The following is a 19,246-nucleotide window of genomic DNA, read 5'->3' as shown; positions in this document are numbered from 1 at the left end:
GGAAATTTCTTCTTAATATCTTTAGGCCCATTATACTAATATTCCTAAATTTAGTCAATCTTTGAATGTAAATCAATTATACATTTAAAGAAACAAAAGTTGGTAATCAAGCATTCTTCTAAATTTGTATCATTTGAGTGGAATAAAAATTAGTGAAAGCATTTTTCTAAACTTGTATCATATGGGTTGAAAGGTATGAAAAAAATCATTAAACTCATTCCTCCATTAAAATTGAATGAATGAACTTTTTTTTTGTCAAATGAATGAACAATTTAGGTAAAAGTGTACAACTTATTCATCTACTATTTTGCATGAGAATTGGAGGAATGAATCTATTTCTCTATCCTCTTTAATTTTTCCACTCAAAAATGTTCCACTCGCATTCATTCCATCAATTCTATTAGTGGCTATCATCTATATTCTTTCATTTTCGTTTTAGCAGAGTATATTGAATTGTCTTTTTACAATTTTAATTTGAATGATGAAACTTTAAAAATGCAGTTAAAAGCCCTTTTTTCAAAAAAAAAATATATTTAAAAATGCATAGTTTTACCAATATTTATTATTCTAAATATGCATCCTTTTGAATATTGTAAAAGAAAATGTTGTTTTATCCATTCTTCTAAGTCTAATATAACTAAAATTCTAAAATTTTATTTATCTATCAACAACTAGAATTAACTAATGGATATTCTAAAATTTTAGAATATTCCCAATTCCCATTAACTCTAAATCATATTGGATGTTTATCATAATGTTCATAACTTTTAAACATTTTTTCACAAAAATACTTTTTAAAAGATTGTGAAAGAATCATACTCCGCATTTAATAAAATTTGAATCTAAATCACAAAGAAACCAATTTGATTAAATATTGTCCATACCTCTCAATTAATAATGTGTGACTGTTGAAGATTGATTATAGTAACACCAAACAATTGATAATAACAACACAACTTTTTAACGATTTGTTTAAGAGAAAATATGTATTTAGTGATTCTCCAAAGAGATTTTTATTATTATTATCAACCTACGACATATCAACAACACTTAGAATTTGAAAATCTATCTAAATTGAAGGTCTTTGGTAAATTAAAGTAAACAACCTTTTTAAAAGTATATACATAACTAATATTATAACACGTCATACTATATTAAAACTAGATGTTTTGTCCGCGATGCGGGCTTAAACATTATCATAATTTTTAAAAAGTTCTTTGTACATTATATTCATAATTTTAGTAAAAAATATATTTGATTAATATTTAATTATATAATTTATGTTTTTAACTTTTTACTAAAATACTTTTTCAGATAACAATACAATATATATAGAAATTATGTTTTTTTAATTATATTTTTACATTTTGGTTAATTCAATATTCTATTTTTAATTATATAATTAAAAAATTTATTTGATTAATATTTAGTTATATAATTCACGTTTTTAACTTTTTACTAAAATACTTTTTCAGATAACAATACAATATGTACATAAATTATCTTTTTTTTTAAATTATATATTTAGATTTTGGATAATTCTTACTATTATTAATTTTAATCAATATAGAAATTATCTCTATTTTAATTATATTTTTAGATTTTGTTTAATTCAATATTCTATTTTTAATTCTATAATTAAGAATTTTATTTGATTAATATTTAGTTATATAATTCATTTTTTTAACGTTTTAATAAAAGACCTTTTAGATAACAATACAATATATACATAAATTATCTCCTTTTAGAATTATATTTTCAGATTTTTTATAATTCTTACTATTATTAATTTTAATCAATTATCTAATCAAATAAATTATTTTTTATAAAAAAAATTGTTTTTATTTTTAAATTTAGTTATACATTTTATTCATTAAGGGTTTAAACGATATTAACCACTCTTAATTATATAATTTATGTTTTTAACTGTTTACTAAAATATTTGTCAGATAACAATGTAATATATATATATATAGAAATTATGTTTTTTTTTAATTGTATTTTTAGATTTTGGTTAATTCAATATTCTATTTTTAATTCTATTTTTAATTATATAATTAAGAATTTTATTTGATTAATATTTAGTTATATAATTAATGTTTTTAACTTTTTACTAAAAGACTTTTTCATATAACAATACAATATATACAGAAATTATCTCTTTTTTAAATTATATTTTCAGATTTTGGATAATTTTTACTATTATTAATTTTAATCAATATAGAAATCATCTTTTTTTTAAATTATATTTTTAGATTTTGGTTAATTCAATATTCTATTTTTAATTATATAATTAAGAATTTTATTTGATTAATATTTAGTTATATAATTCATATTTTTAACATTTTACTAATAAAAGACTTTTCCAGATAACAATACAATATATACAGAAATTATCTCTTTTTAAAATTATATTTTCAGATTTTGGATAATTCTTACTATTATTAATTTAATAAATACAGAAATTATCTCTATTTTAATTATATTTTTAGATTTTGGTTAATTCAATATTTTATTTTTAATTATGTAATTAAGAATTTTATTTGATTAATATTTAATTATATAATTCATATTTTTAACTTTTTAATAAAATACTTTTTAAGATAACAATACAATATATACATAAATTATCTATTTTTAGAATTATATTTTCAAATTTTGGATAATTCTTACTATTATTAATTTTAATCAATTATCTAATCAAATAAATTAAAAAAATTTAAAATTTTGTTTTTATTTTTTAATTTAGTTATACATTTTATTCATTAAGGGGATAAACGATATTAACCACTCTAACTTTTAACGTGAGAGCTCGATTCCAAAAATTTACTTCGCAAATAATAGTATAGATAGATACTTTTTGTCAGATTTTATAATGTAAATGTTTTAAACCTAAGTAGGTAAATATTAACATATTATAGCAATTAAGCTTTGATAAATTACATCTTCACTTTTTATCACAAAAAGGCATAGACAGGTAACAAGGACCCAAAAGGTTTTGTATCCTTGAATTCAAATTTCCTTCTTTTTTTTAACACAGAATTCAAAGTTCATTTAGTGCAAAAAATTGTATTTTAAATAAAAAAAATCAAAAATTATTCTTTTTTTTTTCTTAATAAAAAGTATGCACCTTTTTTTTTTTATGAAACTACTACAATCTTTCAAAAAAAAACAAAGACAAGAATATTGCAAAATAGCAATCGATCGTCAGAAAGTTGATTCGTGCCAAACAATCAAAATGGTACAATGTATTTACTCTCTTCCATTTATAATTTTCTCGAACCATATTCCCAACTTTGTCTCCTCTACTTGAGTATCCTTCAAATTCCTCATTTTCTTTGTTTCTTCCTCTTTTTTTCCATTTATATATCATATTTAGGACTAAATACATAAGAATTATATATGTATACTAACAAATAGTGCTCTGTTTTAAAATGATTTGGTTCTTAATAACACTAACTTGACTCTGTTAATCAACCAAACGAGTTGTATTTTGTATAGTTGTAGTCTTGTAGATTTCGAGATTAATTTAGTCTGTTTCTAAGAATATGATTAGTTATTCACTATATAGTTGAGCATCATCCAAGTTAAGTATACTTGTTACTCGGCTTAATGTTTTTGTGTGTTTTGGCTTTTACAGACATAAAGATCGCCCACATTCACAACTTAAAAGTTGGTATACTAGGTACACGTGTTAATATACCGCCATTATGTGTGTACGGTATGCCTAATTAAACATTATTAACTAAATGGTTAGGGATGATTCTCCATGATATATATGAGTCCTATAGATGTGAACGGAACGGGTAGATAAATTTTGTTTTTTCGTGCATACGAAATATTTTAATGCTAACCATATTAAAAGCCATCGCAATTGATAAAGAAGAATGGTCAACCCAAAAAAAGACTAGTCTTATTTTAGCAGACTTAAGTTTGTTTATGTATGTGTGTGAAAAGAAAGTGGTTCAAACTCAATAATTTAAAAATATTATTTTGATAGAAAGATGAATAGTTCTTTTTGTATAAGCGCTATAAGTGTATTTTAAAAATATATCCTCATTTTTAGTTTTTTAGATAATCTATATCATCTTGTCTTTTTATTACCATATATTTTCATCTTAATCGAATTTGTGTTATAGTTAAAGTATAAATCTAGCACTCCGGTTCGTAGTATATGTTAAAAATGTTTAAATTTTTATTTTACTTTTTTCACATATTTCAGAAAAAAAAACTTAAAGTTAAATATGTTTGAACTGAAATAGTAGCAAGATTCGTGAAATCATATAAATGAAACCAAAACAAAAAAAATCATATGCTCATTGTATGATTTAGTAAACAAATTTTTCAAACCTTCAAAAAATTAACACACTATCTGTCACACAAAATAAAATCCATAGGTCAAATGAACGAACGTGAAAAAATTATGAATAGATGGACGTTAAGATAAACTTATAATATCTATAAACTTGACAAAGACAAACTATTTTATAATGTGCTATTACTAGTGGTTCCATCCATTTATTAATTATATACTGCTATTAACAAAATTGGTATCCCTATATAAGGTTATTCATTTCAGACTCCAATCTTATTAATATATGTTTGATTTTTTTGACTAATATTGTGATGTTGTTGACGTGTTCTTTTAGACAAACTAAATTAGTAAGAAAATAGATTAAAAGACTTTAGGGTATGATTAACACCGGTCTTTTAGCCGGGGTTCTTATCTCATGATTTGATTTTTTTTTTTTTCGGTTAAGATACGACTCTTATATTTCTTATTTAAGAGACAGTTCTTTTTTTTCTTAATTAAAATCTAAGAAAAGTTAAGTACGTCTCTTAGCAGAAGCTAAAAATTCTAGTTAAGAGATTGAAGTTAATCATGGTCTTACGTAACCGAAGTACGTGGTTGTGTAGTTCATAATTATATCTGAGAGTCAAATGTAAATTATAAGGCTAGACTTTTTGTCTATTGTTTTAAAATATAAAATTTTCGTCGACACGTACTTAAGAGTTTTAAGAACTTGATTATTATTTTAAACTATATTTTAGGAATAAAGATCTAGAATAATGTTAGGCTAGCTAGAGACAAGAAAAAAATTAATATATAAAAGTCACAATTCTAGAACTCGACATAAATATAACAGATTAAAGAATAGACGAACAAATGATTAAAATGAGATTCTAAAGTTTTACCAAAAAAAAAAGTCTATCCACCAAAGACCATATATATACTTTCTCAAAAAAGACCATATATCTAAAAATGAAATTAACTATTTTCCGTTATTTTTCTCGTTGATAACTAAAACTTAGGATATTGTATTTTAACTTTTATTGGAATAGTTAGACTAGATTGAAGTCCATCTGGTTGTTTCATTTTCAATCACGAGTTGTGACGATAAAATGTTTGGTTTGAAAAACAGGCTGTACTCAAAAGGTACTTATTAGTATACGAGATTATGGCAATAAAAAAAACCTGCTAAAACCATAATTTATCAGGAAAAATGGTTAGAAATACCACAAATTAAGTAGCACTTTTCAAAAAAAAAAACTATCAATCAAAAAATGCAATAACATTTGTGTTTAGGCTTTAATCAGGGCTGTTTTTTAGCACCTGCAAATGGAGCGGGCGAACAGGATCCAAAATTTTAGAGGGTCTATAATTTTTTTTATTTAAGTAATAGTTATAAATTTAAAATTATATATTTATTAAAAATCACACAGCTATATTTAAATTTAACTTTCGTATTTATTAACCAATAAATATAAATTACAATTTGATTTTGTTTACATAACCAACAAAAATGCAATAAGTCGGGAAGAAATTAACATTTATATCAATTAATATATTTTGGAAAGATGACAAATATATACATATATATATATATATATATTGGAAAGTAAAAAATAGTTGTTGGTGTTTGATTTAGTATTCAATGTAAATTTAGAAAGTTAATATTCTAATTTAATTATATTTAGGAAACTATTATTAACTAATGATTATAAATAAGGACAGAAATATATAATTTTCAGCAATTTTTACAGAAAAATAGTAAACACAAAGAAGAATGACTAGTTTTTTTTTTTTTTTTGACAACTACTAGTTTAAGCTTCTATCGAGAAGAAAAATGAACAGTTTCCAACTTATTGTTTAATCAAATCAAGAGTCTACGACTTTTGGTTTAACCACTATCCATGTTTTATTGCTCTATTAGTTTTTTTTTATAGATTATAATCCATGATTGTGGATACAAAAAAAATAAAAAGAAAAAGGAAACTAAAAAATTCATAGTCTCAAGGATGTGCTTTTCATAAGGTTTTAATTATAAAACCAAAAGCTGTTTCTTCCACTCAAATTAGATTGGTGTATTTATTATATATTATAACAATATTTTGCCAGAAAAAAACATAAATTATTTCAGGTTATTAAAAATGGTCTTATTTTTTTTTGAACAGGGTCTTTGTAGAGTTTGAGACGGTCCTGGTTTTAATGATTTTGTTTAAGGTTTAATATTAAGGGAGGTTGGATTTATAAATGTTCTATAAATATTTAAAAAATTAATTTAGTGTTATTTTATCACAAATTTAGAGTATTTGTGAAAGTAGTCATTCATTAATGGTAAACTTGAAAAAGAATATCAAACTTGTGCTAGAATTGAAATTTCTCCATTTATAAGCGATAATTAAGTTTAAAGATGAACCTTTGTTTCATTTTCACTGAAAGCCAATATTTTGTGAAGCTAAATGATACCATGATCGTCGACAAAAAAAATGATACCATGATCTAGCCATTATGTCAGAAATTTTGTATTACAGTGTAGCTCTTCTTTTTTTTTTTTTTTCTTTTTTTTTTACAGTGTAGCTCTTGCTTGTTAACGATCTTGTATGGTTTGATTCTCATTTCTAGCATCTATATTATGTAGCAAACCTTATTTATATATAAAGTTCAGCCACATTTAATATTTTATTGCTTGGTAAATTAAAGGTTATTTGATCAAACAAAAAATCATAATTAATAATCTACAACTATTTGAGTTTTTTCTGCTAATTTTGTAAATGTCCATAATATCACAAATTTCATATTCATACAACTATCTTCACAAAAGGTGCATGGATATTATCTTGGCATTATGCAAAACTAAAACTAGTTATATGCTTATATACAAGTAACAATCATATAATTAGTTAATGGTTCATCCATCACATTGACTATTTAGTTTCTTTGTACAAGAGATAGATAAACAAGATCAAGCGAATTTTTATAAAGAGAATTAGATAAAATATTTATCACCTATTTTGTCCCATTCGAAAGTCAGAAATGGGAAGGGATGATAATTCATAAGCACTATATATTGCACTTCATAGAATATATTAAAATTATTAATAAATATTAATGTAAAAGTAGAAAGAATTGATGAATTTACATAGTTCTTATATAGTAGCATGTATGATAACTCTATTTAAATCTGCATTCGTTCTATGATCGACATTTTGTTGGAAGCGTGAAAAGATGCCGCAGAAGTATAACTTCTAAAACCTTTAATTTTTGTCACAATGGAAAATGAAAAGCTACCATCTCTTTCCCATAATTAATGTTCACAAATTAGATTCATATTTTGAAGATATGTTGTATCCACTGAAGTACATGTCTCTACATGAGTTGATCTCGAGAACGAAATTAGAACCGAACGGAGTTTTACATCTATTTTTAATTTTATATAATGAAGTTAGTCAATCCATATATAAAATATATTTTTAACCAAATTTACGAAGACAAATCTAGATAAATAAACAAAAAGAAATATTCCATTAGACTTCTTGAAAGTACTTAGAAATTTAACGCAACAAATACAAAACCGAATCACTGATCTCACAATGCACGCTTGCAGAAATTTCCTCAAAACAACCACCAAATTTCTCAAAGAAAGAAAATGCTTTAGATCTTTCAAACCTCCCTGAAGCGAAACCAATATTCAAAACCACGTGCTCCCTAATAAAATTCATACCCGGTCCGAGTACACTATACCTGACCCGATCCAAAAGGACCTTATATATATGTCCCCATGCAAACACACAAAACAACTCAAAACACTCTTCATCAAAACCATTTCTCTCTCACTCTCCAATGACTTCTAACTACGACAAACTCACTTCTTCCAGAGTAGCGATCATTGGTGCTGGTGTTAGCGGTTTAGCAGCCGCTAAGCACCTAGCTCATCACAACCCGACCGTTTTCGAAGCCTCGGATTCGGTCGGAGGTGTTTGGAAGAGCTGCTCTTACGAGACAACTAAGTTACAATCGACACGAGTCGATTACGAGTTCTCTGACTTTCCATGGCCCAATAGAGATGAAACTACTTTCCCATCTTACGTTGAGATAATAGATTACTTGGAAGCTTATGCCAAGCATTTTGATCTCCTAAAGTTCATGAACTTTGGCTCTAAGGTCATTGAAGTTAGGTATACCGGTGATGGCGAAACTCCACTGATGGTTGACCTCGGTGCTTATGGCAACTTGTTGCCTGGTAAACCTGTCTGGGAGGTTGCTGTTCAGAGCGGAGATGCTGGAGATATTCAGGTTTGTCTTAATTGCTTTTGATTAAGCCGCCTCATATATACTTGCTTATGATTATTGCATGCAGATCCCTTTGCACTCCTCAAATAATTTTCATTTTAGATTAATTTTGTATGATTTTTTTTTCTTTAAACCTTTGTACTTCAAACTAAATCCTAAACTAATCTCTATAATTTTATGTGACAAAAAATCTTTCTAGAATTTATAACAGCCATGTAACTTTTGTAGTTAGCGAAAAAGAATTTTTGAATATGGTATATGAACTGGAGTTTTTAATCTAAATCTTATAATGAACTTCCAGATAGATGTTATCGCATGCATCGTTTACGTCGTCTTCTTGTTTTCTTGTGCTTTTTAAGTTGTCTACGTCGATTTGTGAATCAATGCATGATATAACTTTCTACATGTATCATGTGTATGCAGTGGCATGCATTTGAGTTCGTCGTAGTGTGCACCGGAAAATTCGGCGACGTACCAAGAATTCCGACGTTTCCAGCGAATAAAGGGCCGGAGCTATTCAAAGGAAAAGTGATGCATTCGATGGATTACTGCAAATTAAACAAAGAAGAAGCTTCTCATCTCCTCCGTGGCAAGAAAGTCGCCGTCATTGGCTATAAGAAATCCGCCATTGATTTGGCTTTAGAGTCTGCTTTAGCCAATCATGGTACTTATATTTATTTCAAAGGATTATTTGATTTTTTTTTTTGAACAACAAGAATTATTTGATTACTTCACACATAATTAGCTTCACTCTAACAATTAGTTCAAATATAATATACACTTTTTCGGTTGGAGTTGGACCGTTTTTATGATTAGCATAAATAAACCGATAAATTGAACAATCCAATATGATTTCAATAACTAAATTAAAATATATAAAAATATTGCAGGAGAAGGTGGACAAGCATGCACAATGGTGGTGAGAACAACACATTGGGTGTTCCCACATTACTGGATATGGGGTCTTCCATTCTTCTTGTTCTACTCTACGAGAGCTTCTCAGTTCCTACATGATAGGCCTAACCAAAGCTTCCTTAAAACTCTCTTTTGCCTTATATTCTCTCTTCTGGTTTGTGATCTTAAAACCTATTACTTTTGTCTCTATAAATTGCGCAATTTTATATGTGGATTTTCTAAGTTCTTATAAACATATGACATTCATACAGCGTGCCGTGGTTTCCAAATTCATCGAATCATATGTTACGTGGAAGCTTCCTCTAGAGAAGTATGGTCTTAAACCGGACCATTCATTTGAAGAAGACTATGCTTCTTGTCAAATGGCGCTCATCCCAAAGAATTTCTTTGAGGAAGCGGATAAGGGTATGATCCGGTTCAAGAAAACATCAAAATGGTGTTTTTATGATCAAGGGATTGAATTTGAGGATGGGACAACCCTAGAAGCTGATGTTGTGATACTGGCGACTGGTTATGATGGCAAGAAGAAGCTCAAAGCCATTGTTCCTGAACCCTTTCGAACTTGGCTTGAGTTTCCATACGGTGTTATGCCTCTATACAGGTAAATGCACTTTAAAAAAAAGTCGACATAGTAAACTAAACGCTAGGTCAAGTGTATATTACACACGAAACTGTAGCATTGGCAGCATTAATGCTTATAATAAGAAAAATAAACTGATTAAATTTTCAGGGGAACAATCCATCCATTGATACCAAACATGGGTTTCGTGGGATACGTTCAAAGTAACTCAAACCTACACACATCAGAGCTACGTTCGCTGTGGTTAAGCCGTCTAGTGGATGGGAAATTCAAATTACCGAGCAAAGAGAAAATGCTGGAACAATTCTCCAAGGAAATGGAAGTGATGAGAAGATCGAGCAGATTCTATAAACGCCATTGCATTTCTACCTTCAGCATCCAGCATGCAGATGATTTATGTAACGACATGGGACTCAATCCACGGCGTAAATCCAACTTGTTCCTCGAAGCCTTTAGTCCTTATGGTTCTCAAGATTATCGACTCGATCAAGAAGAAAGAAAGTAATTGAATATAGTACTACTCAAAAAAAAAATAACGAGCTTACATCTGAGGGATGATGTCTATCATGTAAAATACTAAAGTCATAAAACTGTGTTGGTGAGTCATTGAATAAGCATGTATGTTTGACTACATGAACTTTTATAGTTTAAAAAATGTTCTGTAAACTCTTGTATTAATTAATTGTTAGAGTATCTAAATAAATAAAATATTTATATTTATATAATATTTTTTTTATTTAAAGTTTAGATAATCAAATTTAAAATTAATTTAAAATTAATTTAAAATTTACAAATATAAAAATATTAAACATTTTATGTTTCATAAATAAGAACAATCTTTCATTATTTCTCCTTTTTAGTTTTAATTTTCTCATAAACAAATATTCTGTGAAAACTATTGGTAATAAACTCATATCAGTTGTAGCATTGTTTCTAATTATTTTACATCAAATTTCATTTCCTTTTTTACATTTTGAAAGAAACAAAAAAAAAAACAAAATAAATTGAAACATTCCATTCGCAAATACTCATGGTTAACCGATCGGTTCTCTTTTTAATTGCAGTCGGTCTAATGTCACCGAGTTATGAGTACAAAATTCCAATTTTGTCCTTTAATATTTGGTCAACGCGCGGGCGGCAAGTCACTACTTTAACCAGAGAGTTTTTCCTCACCGGCATTGAGAACCCTAAACCCTAAATCAGTTGGCGAGCGATGGAGGGAGTAGAGAAGTTTTTCAGCAAGATGGTGACAGATGCGAAATCGGCAGCTTCTTCTTCTTCCTCTTCTCTTTCTGATTTCGCGGATAATCTAATCCAGGAGAAACGAGCCGGCGGCGGCGGCGGCGGCGGAGGTAACTCAACTTCATACGACACTTCCGCAGTTTTGGTCAAAAGAACTCCCAGGTAATCTGCCTCATCATCGAAAGATTTTGAATTTGTAATGATTTGTTGAAATATTCTAAGATCCTTACTATACCTGAGGAACAGAACCGATCAGATCGAGTTTTAGGACAAACAAGTTGGAGATTAGAGTTTACTAATATGCAATTAGTTTACTTGTTATGTTTTAATTTGTGACTATTTTTATTGTTGGGTGGCAGTGGAGTATCGGCCTGGACGTGTACAAAGCTGTGCGCTGTTTTCTTTGTCGCTGGAGTGTTTGTGGGTTATACGCTTAAGAGACGGGTCCGAAGCTGGGCCTCTAAGCTTCTCAGAAAAATCAGAGATGATTAAACTCCATACCTCTCTTCTGCTTCTTGAATGTGTTTTACTGTGCTCAAGGCACTTTGTTGTTTAATATTCTCTTCCTCTAGTCACAGTTTGTGGTAATGGGGATAGTGATCACCTCTTGAGAGACGCATACATATTCTTTTGTGTGAAGTAACTATTGATGCAGCAAATGCGTACCGTGTAATGTAAATTTTGAAACAGTACTTTCAATGGACACAACACTAAAAACACAGTAGCTACAAAGTCTTCACTAAGTACAATTAAAACAACTTGGAATCTAAGGGTATATCACACTGGATTACACTACTCCAAGAAACCATACAGAGCAAAACTAAAAGAAAGCTAGAGCATACAAATCGAGTTATAAACCCATAAAAAGCTAAACCATTTCTATTGTGTAAGATTATGAAACTGTGCTGGTGAGTCATTGAGTAATCTTCTATGATCGACTACATGGAGCTTTTATAGTTAAAAACAAATTCCTACTCTTGTAATTGTATGAAAATATAAAGTCATATCGATCATTACTCTCTTCTTCTTGAATGCGTTTGGGTACCAATTTACATAGAAGGCACTTAGTCGATGAAAACTTTCTTGTTTAATATGTTCTTCCTCGGTGACTGCTAATAACTTTGTGGTATTGGAAATTTAAGTCCGCTTATCATTCAGTAAAGAAACTTATATTTGTTGTTATTTTGATCATGCCGTTAGGCCGGTCTATACAAATATGCAGGACAATGTTTCCATGCGACATAGTGAATGTAATCTATTTTGCTAAGTGACTGTGAAGTTAGCATGAGAAGAAAAGAAAAAATAATGGCTGGCTTGATTTTTTTTATTTTTTTTTGAAACTGGCTGGCTTGATTTTCAAGCTCTCACTCAAAAGGGAAAGTGATGATCGTAGCTGACATAAATTAGAAATGCTCTTTATGAAACTCGAACCGTGTGCTTGTTTTCTGACTCATTTCTTGTGCTTGCTTCTTCAACTCCTTTGCCACGGTTGGTATGCCGCAGTAAAACACTCCTGCACCAATAAGATCAATAGTTTTACATATAATGCTTCTTGGCCTTGATATGTATTAGCAAACAAGTTCAATATTTTATTTGCCCAGTGGTATTAATTCATTAGCAGCTGATTGTATAGAGTAGTACTTACCGACTGTTGAATTTGGATGCTTTCTTGCTATGCTACTGAAGACTTCCTTCCAGTTTGGCCTTGCAAAATGTGTTCTCACCTGTTACAATGGATGATGATATATCTTCTTAATGGTTTGGTAACATTGGGACATTATGTTTTGGTCTGATGATATATTAGAATTTTTCTTACCCGTGTCCCGGATAGAATATCAACTCCATGTTTGGCATGGTTCAAAGCCTGGACCATCTTTATCAGAGTTGATCTTGCATCTCCTTCATCATATACGCTAGTAAGGTAGTTGTGCAACTCAATTTGCTCCTGTTTCACGAGATTAAAAATGAAAAAGGAATTAATATATTAGTATTATCGATCAATTACTACAGGTTAAGTAAGTGGTGATGAATAGAAATGTTTATTACTCTGCAGTCCATGTCTGATATTTCCTCCATTACACCTCTAAACCATTCAACGGATCCAGGCTCCCTTGTGACCCAGTAGAAGTGAGCCTTCACTGCTTTCTTTTTCCCTCCTTGTGTTGAACTTGGAGTTATTGTGGTAAATGAAGATGTATTGCTATTCCAGCTGAAATCTGATTTGCTGAATTCATTGTCCTGCGCCAGAACAAGTAAAGAGATGTTATGTATTTGCGGCAAAAGGTTTCTTCTGGTGCACTGAGTCTGGCTTACTGTTTGTTCTTCTCTTGAGTTGTTCAGTAGATCCTTGAGTATGCTTATGAAAGGAGTAGCTCCTATCCCCAATCCAATTAGGAGCAAGACATCATAACTTCTGTAGTCCTGTGCTGGGGCTCCATATGGACCATCTACTAATAGTTTTGGTTGTCTGTCCAATGCATGATCAATCAACAAGGCGTGTTAATACTAAGTAGTATCTAAATATGTAGTGGGAAGCAAAGGAGGTGTATTGGTATTTACTGTGATGAATCAGTATTGCCATAGGCAGAGAATTTCGATCGGCCAATCACGCATGTTGAAAGATCTTTACCCACTGTTAGAACTCGTTGTAGCTCCTCTGTCCAGTCTCCGAGTGTTCGGATGTGAACACTAAGTTGGTCATCTCCTGGCGCAGAGGTAATAGAAAACGGATGCCTGGAGAAGGTTTAGGTATAACATCTTTATATGTGAAACTGTCGAGATGTTTGCTAAACACTACGAATATGTCATCAGTACTCACCATTCAAATCTAGAGATTGTTGGACACTGCAAGAATATGTATTGACCACTCTTGTACTTAAATCCAGGAGGCTTTGACATGATTAAGCTGAGTACTTCCCCAGGTAACATAGAAACCTGCAGAGATCAAGATTTGGAATATGTTATGTTTTTTGTTTACTCATATACTTTTTTTAACAGGCAGAAGAACTTTCTCAGTGAAGGTGGCTTGCCTTGAGGATTTTGACAGAGTAATGGTTGGACCTACAAGCTCGCAGACTTCGTTCTGCCACGTAGACCACCAGAGGAACCGAGATGTACATCCAAGTCTGTGAGGTTTTAATTTACGTTTTAGTAACATTTTGACCACTTAAGTTTAAGAGCAAAGTGAGATTTAGGTTTCTGCTTACAGTTTTTTGATACCACTTATCAGCGAAGAATAGGAAGGTCCCATGCACAATGAGCATTATGTAGACAACCACTAGAAGGTGATGAGTGTACCAAAAGGCGTTAAAGCCAGTTAACCGATCAAGTGGTGCAGGTAGCCTCACACGGTTTCTCCTGAAATGAGTTGATGCTAATGTGAAGGCGATGGTTGTCAAGATCACCATAGAGATCCCAGTGATTCCTTCTGCACCTGTCATCAGGTCTTTGAATGTAGGCTTAACACCATGGAAGTAAGAAGCGATCAATGCAAAATCTGCTGGACTCGAGTTTATAATCCGTGGAAAATCACACGCCAAATGAGTACCAGCATGAACTAGTATCGCAATCACTATGGCACAAGCAATAATCTGCATCACAGAGAAGCAAAACAGTCTTGATCTCAAGATTTGTATCGATGAAGAGTGAAAGAAGGTTATTTTAAAATATATCATTTTTAAATTTTAATACAATTTATAACTATTTTGAGCTTAATATTAATTACAAAATGCATTTGATTTATAAATAATTTTAATTAATTCAAATACTATTTATTAAACATATGTAATTAATAAAAACATAAATACATTTTAATTATTTTATTAATCCATGCGCGAAGAATGTGGCGAAATGGAGGGAATATTTTTTTACCTTATGGAAGTTGATGTTATCATCAAAAGGAACAAAAGCTCGAGCGCGTGTAGATCTCAGCCAAGTCAAGGTGTTTCTACAAACAGGTAACAGAACAAGAGCCATGTTGAGCTTGAGAGTCTCTGCAGCTCCTTTAGCAGTGGTTAAACAATAACCCATGACTTTAAACGCAGCTTTGTCTCTGTACTGAAAAAACTTCCAGACGAAGAGAAGGGCCATAACAATGACCCATAATAACAGAACCCATATTCGTTGCCAGTTATCTAGAACCAAACACTGAAGCGTTTGTCTACATTTTCGAACCACATGACGAGGTCTAATGAGATTCCGTCTTGGTGAACTCATTCCACTCATTCCAACGCTTGTCGTGCTAAGCGGTCTACTGTAGTTCATGTATGCGTCTCTCTGAAGTAAGAGTGTCTCGAGTTGCCATAACTGATACGACAAAACAAACATGGATGGTATGTGAAGGTAAAAGACTGCATTATCTCTGCTGATTATTATTATTATTATTATCTAGTTTACCTCAATGTATCCAAGATTCTCTGGATCGAGTTCTTCCATGATCAGAGATGCGTACTCTTCTGCTTGTTCCTTGAGTTTTGCTAACTTGTTTGCTGATGCGCTTAGCATTAGAAGCTGTGTTGCAAAGTATAAACGTTATTCTATGATCTTTTGATTGTTGTAATAGTAACTCATGTGTTTGCATTAATATGTTATAAAAGAAATTACTTCTTTGATTTCTTGACTAGTGATCCTCCCGTCTTCATTGCTGTCAACCCTGGTGACAAAACACTGAGAACTTCAAAAACTATAGCAGAGTCATTAATGAAAAAATAATATTTGAAGCATATATCACAACCAAAGTTTTTTTTTTGTTTTGTCAAAGCAGAAAAATGGGAAAGTTAGTTGAACTAAATGTTTGGTAAAATTATGGGAAAAAAAAACGCAAAACCTTTTTCTGATTTGGTGGATTTAAGAGTCATGGCCTATTGTTTATCTCACTTGCAAGAAAACTAAATGCGGGAAACAGCTAAAAAGAGGAAACTTCTTTTTGAAAATCTATTGAAAGTCTGTTTTACTGGACCAAGTAAACCACAGCCCATTAGTCAAACTCGCTTAATGCTTCTCACCGTTGATTGCGTGAGCTAACAGATCCAACGGCTAATAACACCACGTGATTTAAATGATTCATCTAACATATCCAATTGCATTTGCGCATCTTATTGCAACATATCTTTAATTTATGCTTAATAATTCCCTAAAATGTAGAAAATTACTGTGAAATTACGGTAGGCTCTCACTAAAGAGATAACAATCTCCAATCAAAGAGTGATGGTTGAGCTAATTACTTTCTTTATTTAACAAAATTTACTCAATTGGATATTAACACACACAAAAACCTAAATTTATTAAAAGTGCAAAGTTGATAAGAGAGGTCATCTGCATTTTTCAGGATACAGAAAAAGATACTACTAATTACAGATAAACATTATCGTCAATCATTAAAGTCATCAGCTAATTAAGTGAACTTGGATCAAACCCATTTGTTTTCTTGTGCTTTTTTTTTTTTTCAAATTGCAATGCGTCATTCCCGCAAAAGTTAATAAACGTAAAGACAAACACAAGAGAAAGAAACGTACATATCGAAGAAGATTTGAAGACGCGCGTCGAAGCTTTGATCAGATATCTGTAACCAGAAATCGTGAAGTTCATCTCTCGTTATCTTCTCCAGCTTCTGTCTTCTTCTTCTAGCCAAAGCATCGAACACACTAACCGCGAACTCCTTCGAATCCTTCATCCCTTTATTTTTATCAAATTAAAAAAAAAAAAAAAATCTTAAGTAGTTTTTGTTCCGACATCTAAACATGTCTTTGTTCCGACATCTAAACGGGTTTTGTTTATATGTAATAGATTCTTTTAATTTGTGGGTTTAATATTTAACTTACCAACGCACTCTCCGAAATCTTCTCGCGCAAGCAACCCTTCTTTAGAAAGCGTTTCGAATCGTTTCTCAACTTTCTTCCACATCTGATCGCAATCGCAATCGCAATCACGATTACAATCGCAGCTGTTTCCTTTCGTTGTTTTGTTGATGAACTGTAACCCCTTAAGCGCTCTCTTTGCGCTCGACGTTGATCGCTGTAGAATTGCGTTTTCCCTCCGTCTATCCCTCGCGGACATGATCGGCGTCTCTGTCCCCGCCGCCCCCTGACGCTCCACATCTCTAGAAGCCGTCGAGTCCGACCTCAGTAACCTCCCAATCGTCTTCCGAATCCTCGAAGACGCCGTCGATAGACTCCTCGTTAACCTCCCCGTCGTCTCCGTCGCCGCCGGCTGACGTTCCAAATCTCTCTCCCGGGAGGCTGAAGAAGTCGTCGTCCTCGTCGAGTCCGACCTCACTAACCTCCCGAACGTCTTATGGATCCTCGAAGGCGTCGTGGATAGACTCCTCGTTAACCTTCCCGTATCCGTCGTGGAGACTGAAGAAGTCGTTGGTCTCATTGAATCCGACCTAAGTAACCTCCCGAAGGTCTGCCTGATCCTCGTCGGCGTCGTGGAAAGACTCCTCGTTAGCCTTCTCGAGACGTTCACCGATCTCGGCTGAGAATCAGACGTGGCCTCCGACATTCCGCAGACGACGATGGAGTCGTCGCCGTTGAGCTCCAGAGTCACCTCCACGAGCTCTCTTTCCCAGCTGCTTCCGCTTCCAGAGTCTCCATCACGAGTCAAACCGTTGAGAAAAACCGGCAGCATTGCGCCGCCGGTGGATGGTGACGGTCTTAGCTCCACACCGTCGTCGTAACCATCTCCGCCGTGACTGAAACTAGATTGCGTTGAGAAACTCAGAGGCGATAACTTCATTAATCAACCACCTACGCAAATATAAGATTTATATTAAATTAAATTTATATATCTCCTCTTTTATTTTCACCGATGGCCATGGAAGAAGAGACAAGAAGGTGAGAAAACAAAAGAAAATAATGTAGAAGAAGAATGTGTAAAGAACAATAAAAGAGAGAGAAAATCAGAAAACAAGAGAGGCACTTCTCAACCGATCGATACAAACAATTACACACAATTTTCAACGCTTAGTTTTTCTTTTTTGTGTGTGTGTGTGTGTGGCCAAGTCGTGTTTCACAGTTGTTGTTTGCCTTTCTTCTTCTTGATTTTTAATTTAACTTTTAATTTGTATGTGTGTATCTTTTTTCCTATCTACTTAAACTAATCACCTCTACTAATTATCAAATATTATTGTTGCGAAAGATATAAAGATTAGTTGTTGTTGTTTACCATTAAAAAAAACTGGATGGGAATATATTAATATTGGGTTATGGTCTAACGTATGTGATTAATTCACAATATCTTAGTTCATGTGTTTCGCCGCCAAAGTTAATGCCAAGAACATTAACTATTACCACTAATCAATCAGTAATCTTTATTGCTATGATCATAATCGGTATTAGTGACATTTGTGGGCAGTGTACCTTAATGAATATGCAAAGGGAAAGAATTGTTGTCTGATCCGCTGGCATAAACTCAGGATGTTACGACACGTCGAAACTTGAAGACAGCTTTATATTGCCCTAACTTTAATTAATATGGATATATTAAGGGAGAAGGCAGAGAGTGGGAGACAAGAATACGTAATTAGTTTATACGCTATATATAAATTTTTAGGTATTTAAAAAAAAAAATGAACTGGCGAAGAAGAAGAAGGTGGTCAAAGAGATGTGTAGTGTAATGTAATGAACGGAGACCAGAGCATATATATACATAAAGGGGATTGAAGGAACAGAAACTTCTGGTTCGTGTTTAGTGATTATTAAACCTAAATGCTACGCTTTGTCGCAAAGCAGTACATAGCCAATGTTGTACGTCCAAAGTTTTGAGTACCTCCTCCTCTTCTAGAATCTCTCTTTCCTTTGTTACCTATTTTCAGGTTGTTTTATGGGCTGTATGGGCCATTGTAGTGTCTACCGTCTATTAAGAGATCAGGCCAAGGTTTCGACCATTGGTCATGCTTCTATCATTTAGCATTTTAGTCGGTTTCGGAATTTCTG

The 19,246-nt window shown here is 31.7% G+C and overlaps 3 protein-coding genes across 5 annotated transcripts; 2 read left to right on the top strand and 1 right to left on the bottom strand.

Moving 5' to 3' along the window:
* The first annotated feature begins 2,657 nt into the window (after window positions 1-2,657).
* Window positions 2,658-10,595, top strand: LOC103872723 (probable flavin-containing monooxygenase 1). Its single transcript, XM_009151153.2, has 5 exons — window positions 2,658-8,578; window positions 8,999-9,239; window positions 9,466-9,644; window positions 9,742-10,091; window positions 10,221-10,595. Exons 1-5 carry the CDS (start codon window positions 8,126-8,128, stop codon window positions 10,573-10,575), a joined length of 1,578 nt encoding a protein of 525 aa, XP_009149401.1. The 5' UTR covers window positions 2,658-8,125; the 3' UTR covers window positions 10,576-10,595.
* A 241-nt stretch (window positions 10,596-10,836) lies between these two features.
* On the top strand, window positions 10,837-12,012 carry LOC103872722. Its single transcript, XM_009151152.3, has 2 exons — window positions 10,837-11,474; window positions 11,672-12,012. The coding sequence occupies exons 1-2, from the start codon at window positions 11,284-11,286 to the stop codon at window positions 11,802-11,804; spliced, it is 324 nt and encodes a 107-aa protein (XP_009149400.1). The 5' UTR covers window positions 10,837-11,283; the 3' UTR covers window positions 11,805-12,012.
* Window positions 12,013-12,465: 453 nt separating this feature from the next.
* LOC103872721 (respiratory burst oxidase homolog protein E) lies at window positions 12,466-18,880 on the bottom strand. Of its 3 annotated transcripts, XM_018659473.2 has the most exons (15): window positions 18,671-18,880; window positions 17,132-18,058; window positions 16,826-16,985; window positions 15,915-15,963; window positions 15,708-15,821; window positions 15,183-15,617; window positions 14,519-14,902; window positions 14,342-14,437; window positions 14,131-14,246; window positions 13,872-14,045; window positions 13,626-13,779; window positions 13,359-13,550; window positions 13,129-13,257; window positions 12,958-13,036; window positions 12,466-12,825 (listed from the first exon to the last, which is right to left on the bottom strand). In XM_018659473.2, exons 2-15 carry the CDS (start codon window positions 18,045-18,047, stop codon window positions 12,716-12,718), a joined length of 3,108 nt encoding a protein of 1,035 aa, XP_018514989.1. In that variant the 5' UTR covers window positions 18,048-18,058; window positions 18,671-18,880; the 3' UTR covers window positions 12,466-12,715. The 3 variants fall into 3 exon arrangements, with proteins under 3 accessions (XP_018514989.1, XP_033128459.1, XP_033128460.1); XM_033272568.1 differs by having other exon boundaries at window positions 13,359-13,779; XM_033272569.1 differs by lacking the exon at window positions 18,671-18,880 and adding an exon at window positions 18,263-18,616 and having other exon boundaries at window positions 13,359-13,779.
* Window positions 18,881-19,246: the final 366 nt, after the last annotated feature.

The sequence above is a fragment of the Brassica rapa genome, chromosome A06 (genome assembly GCF_000309985.2).
Source record: "Brassica rapa cultivar Chiifu-401-42 chromosome A06, CAAS_Brap_v3.01, whole genome shotgun sequence".
In the NCBI taxonomy this organism is placed as follows: domain Eukaryota; kingdom Viridiplantae; phylum Streptophyta; class Magnoliopsida; order Brassicales; family Brassicaceae; genus Brassica; species Brassica rapa.
Note: the sequence above shows the minus strand (reverse complement) of the source record. Positions and strands in the feature narration are given on the sequence as shown.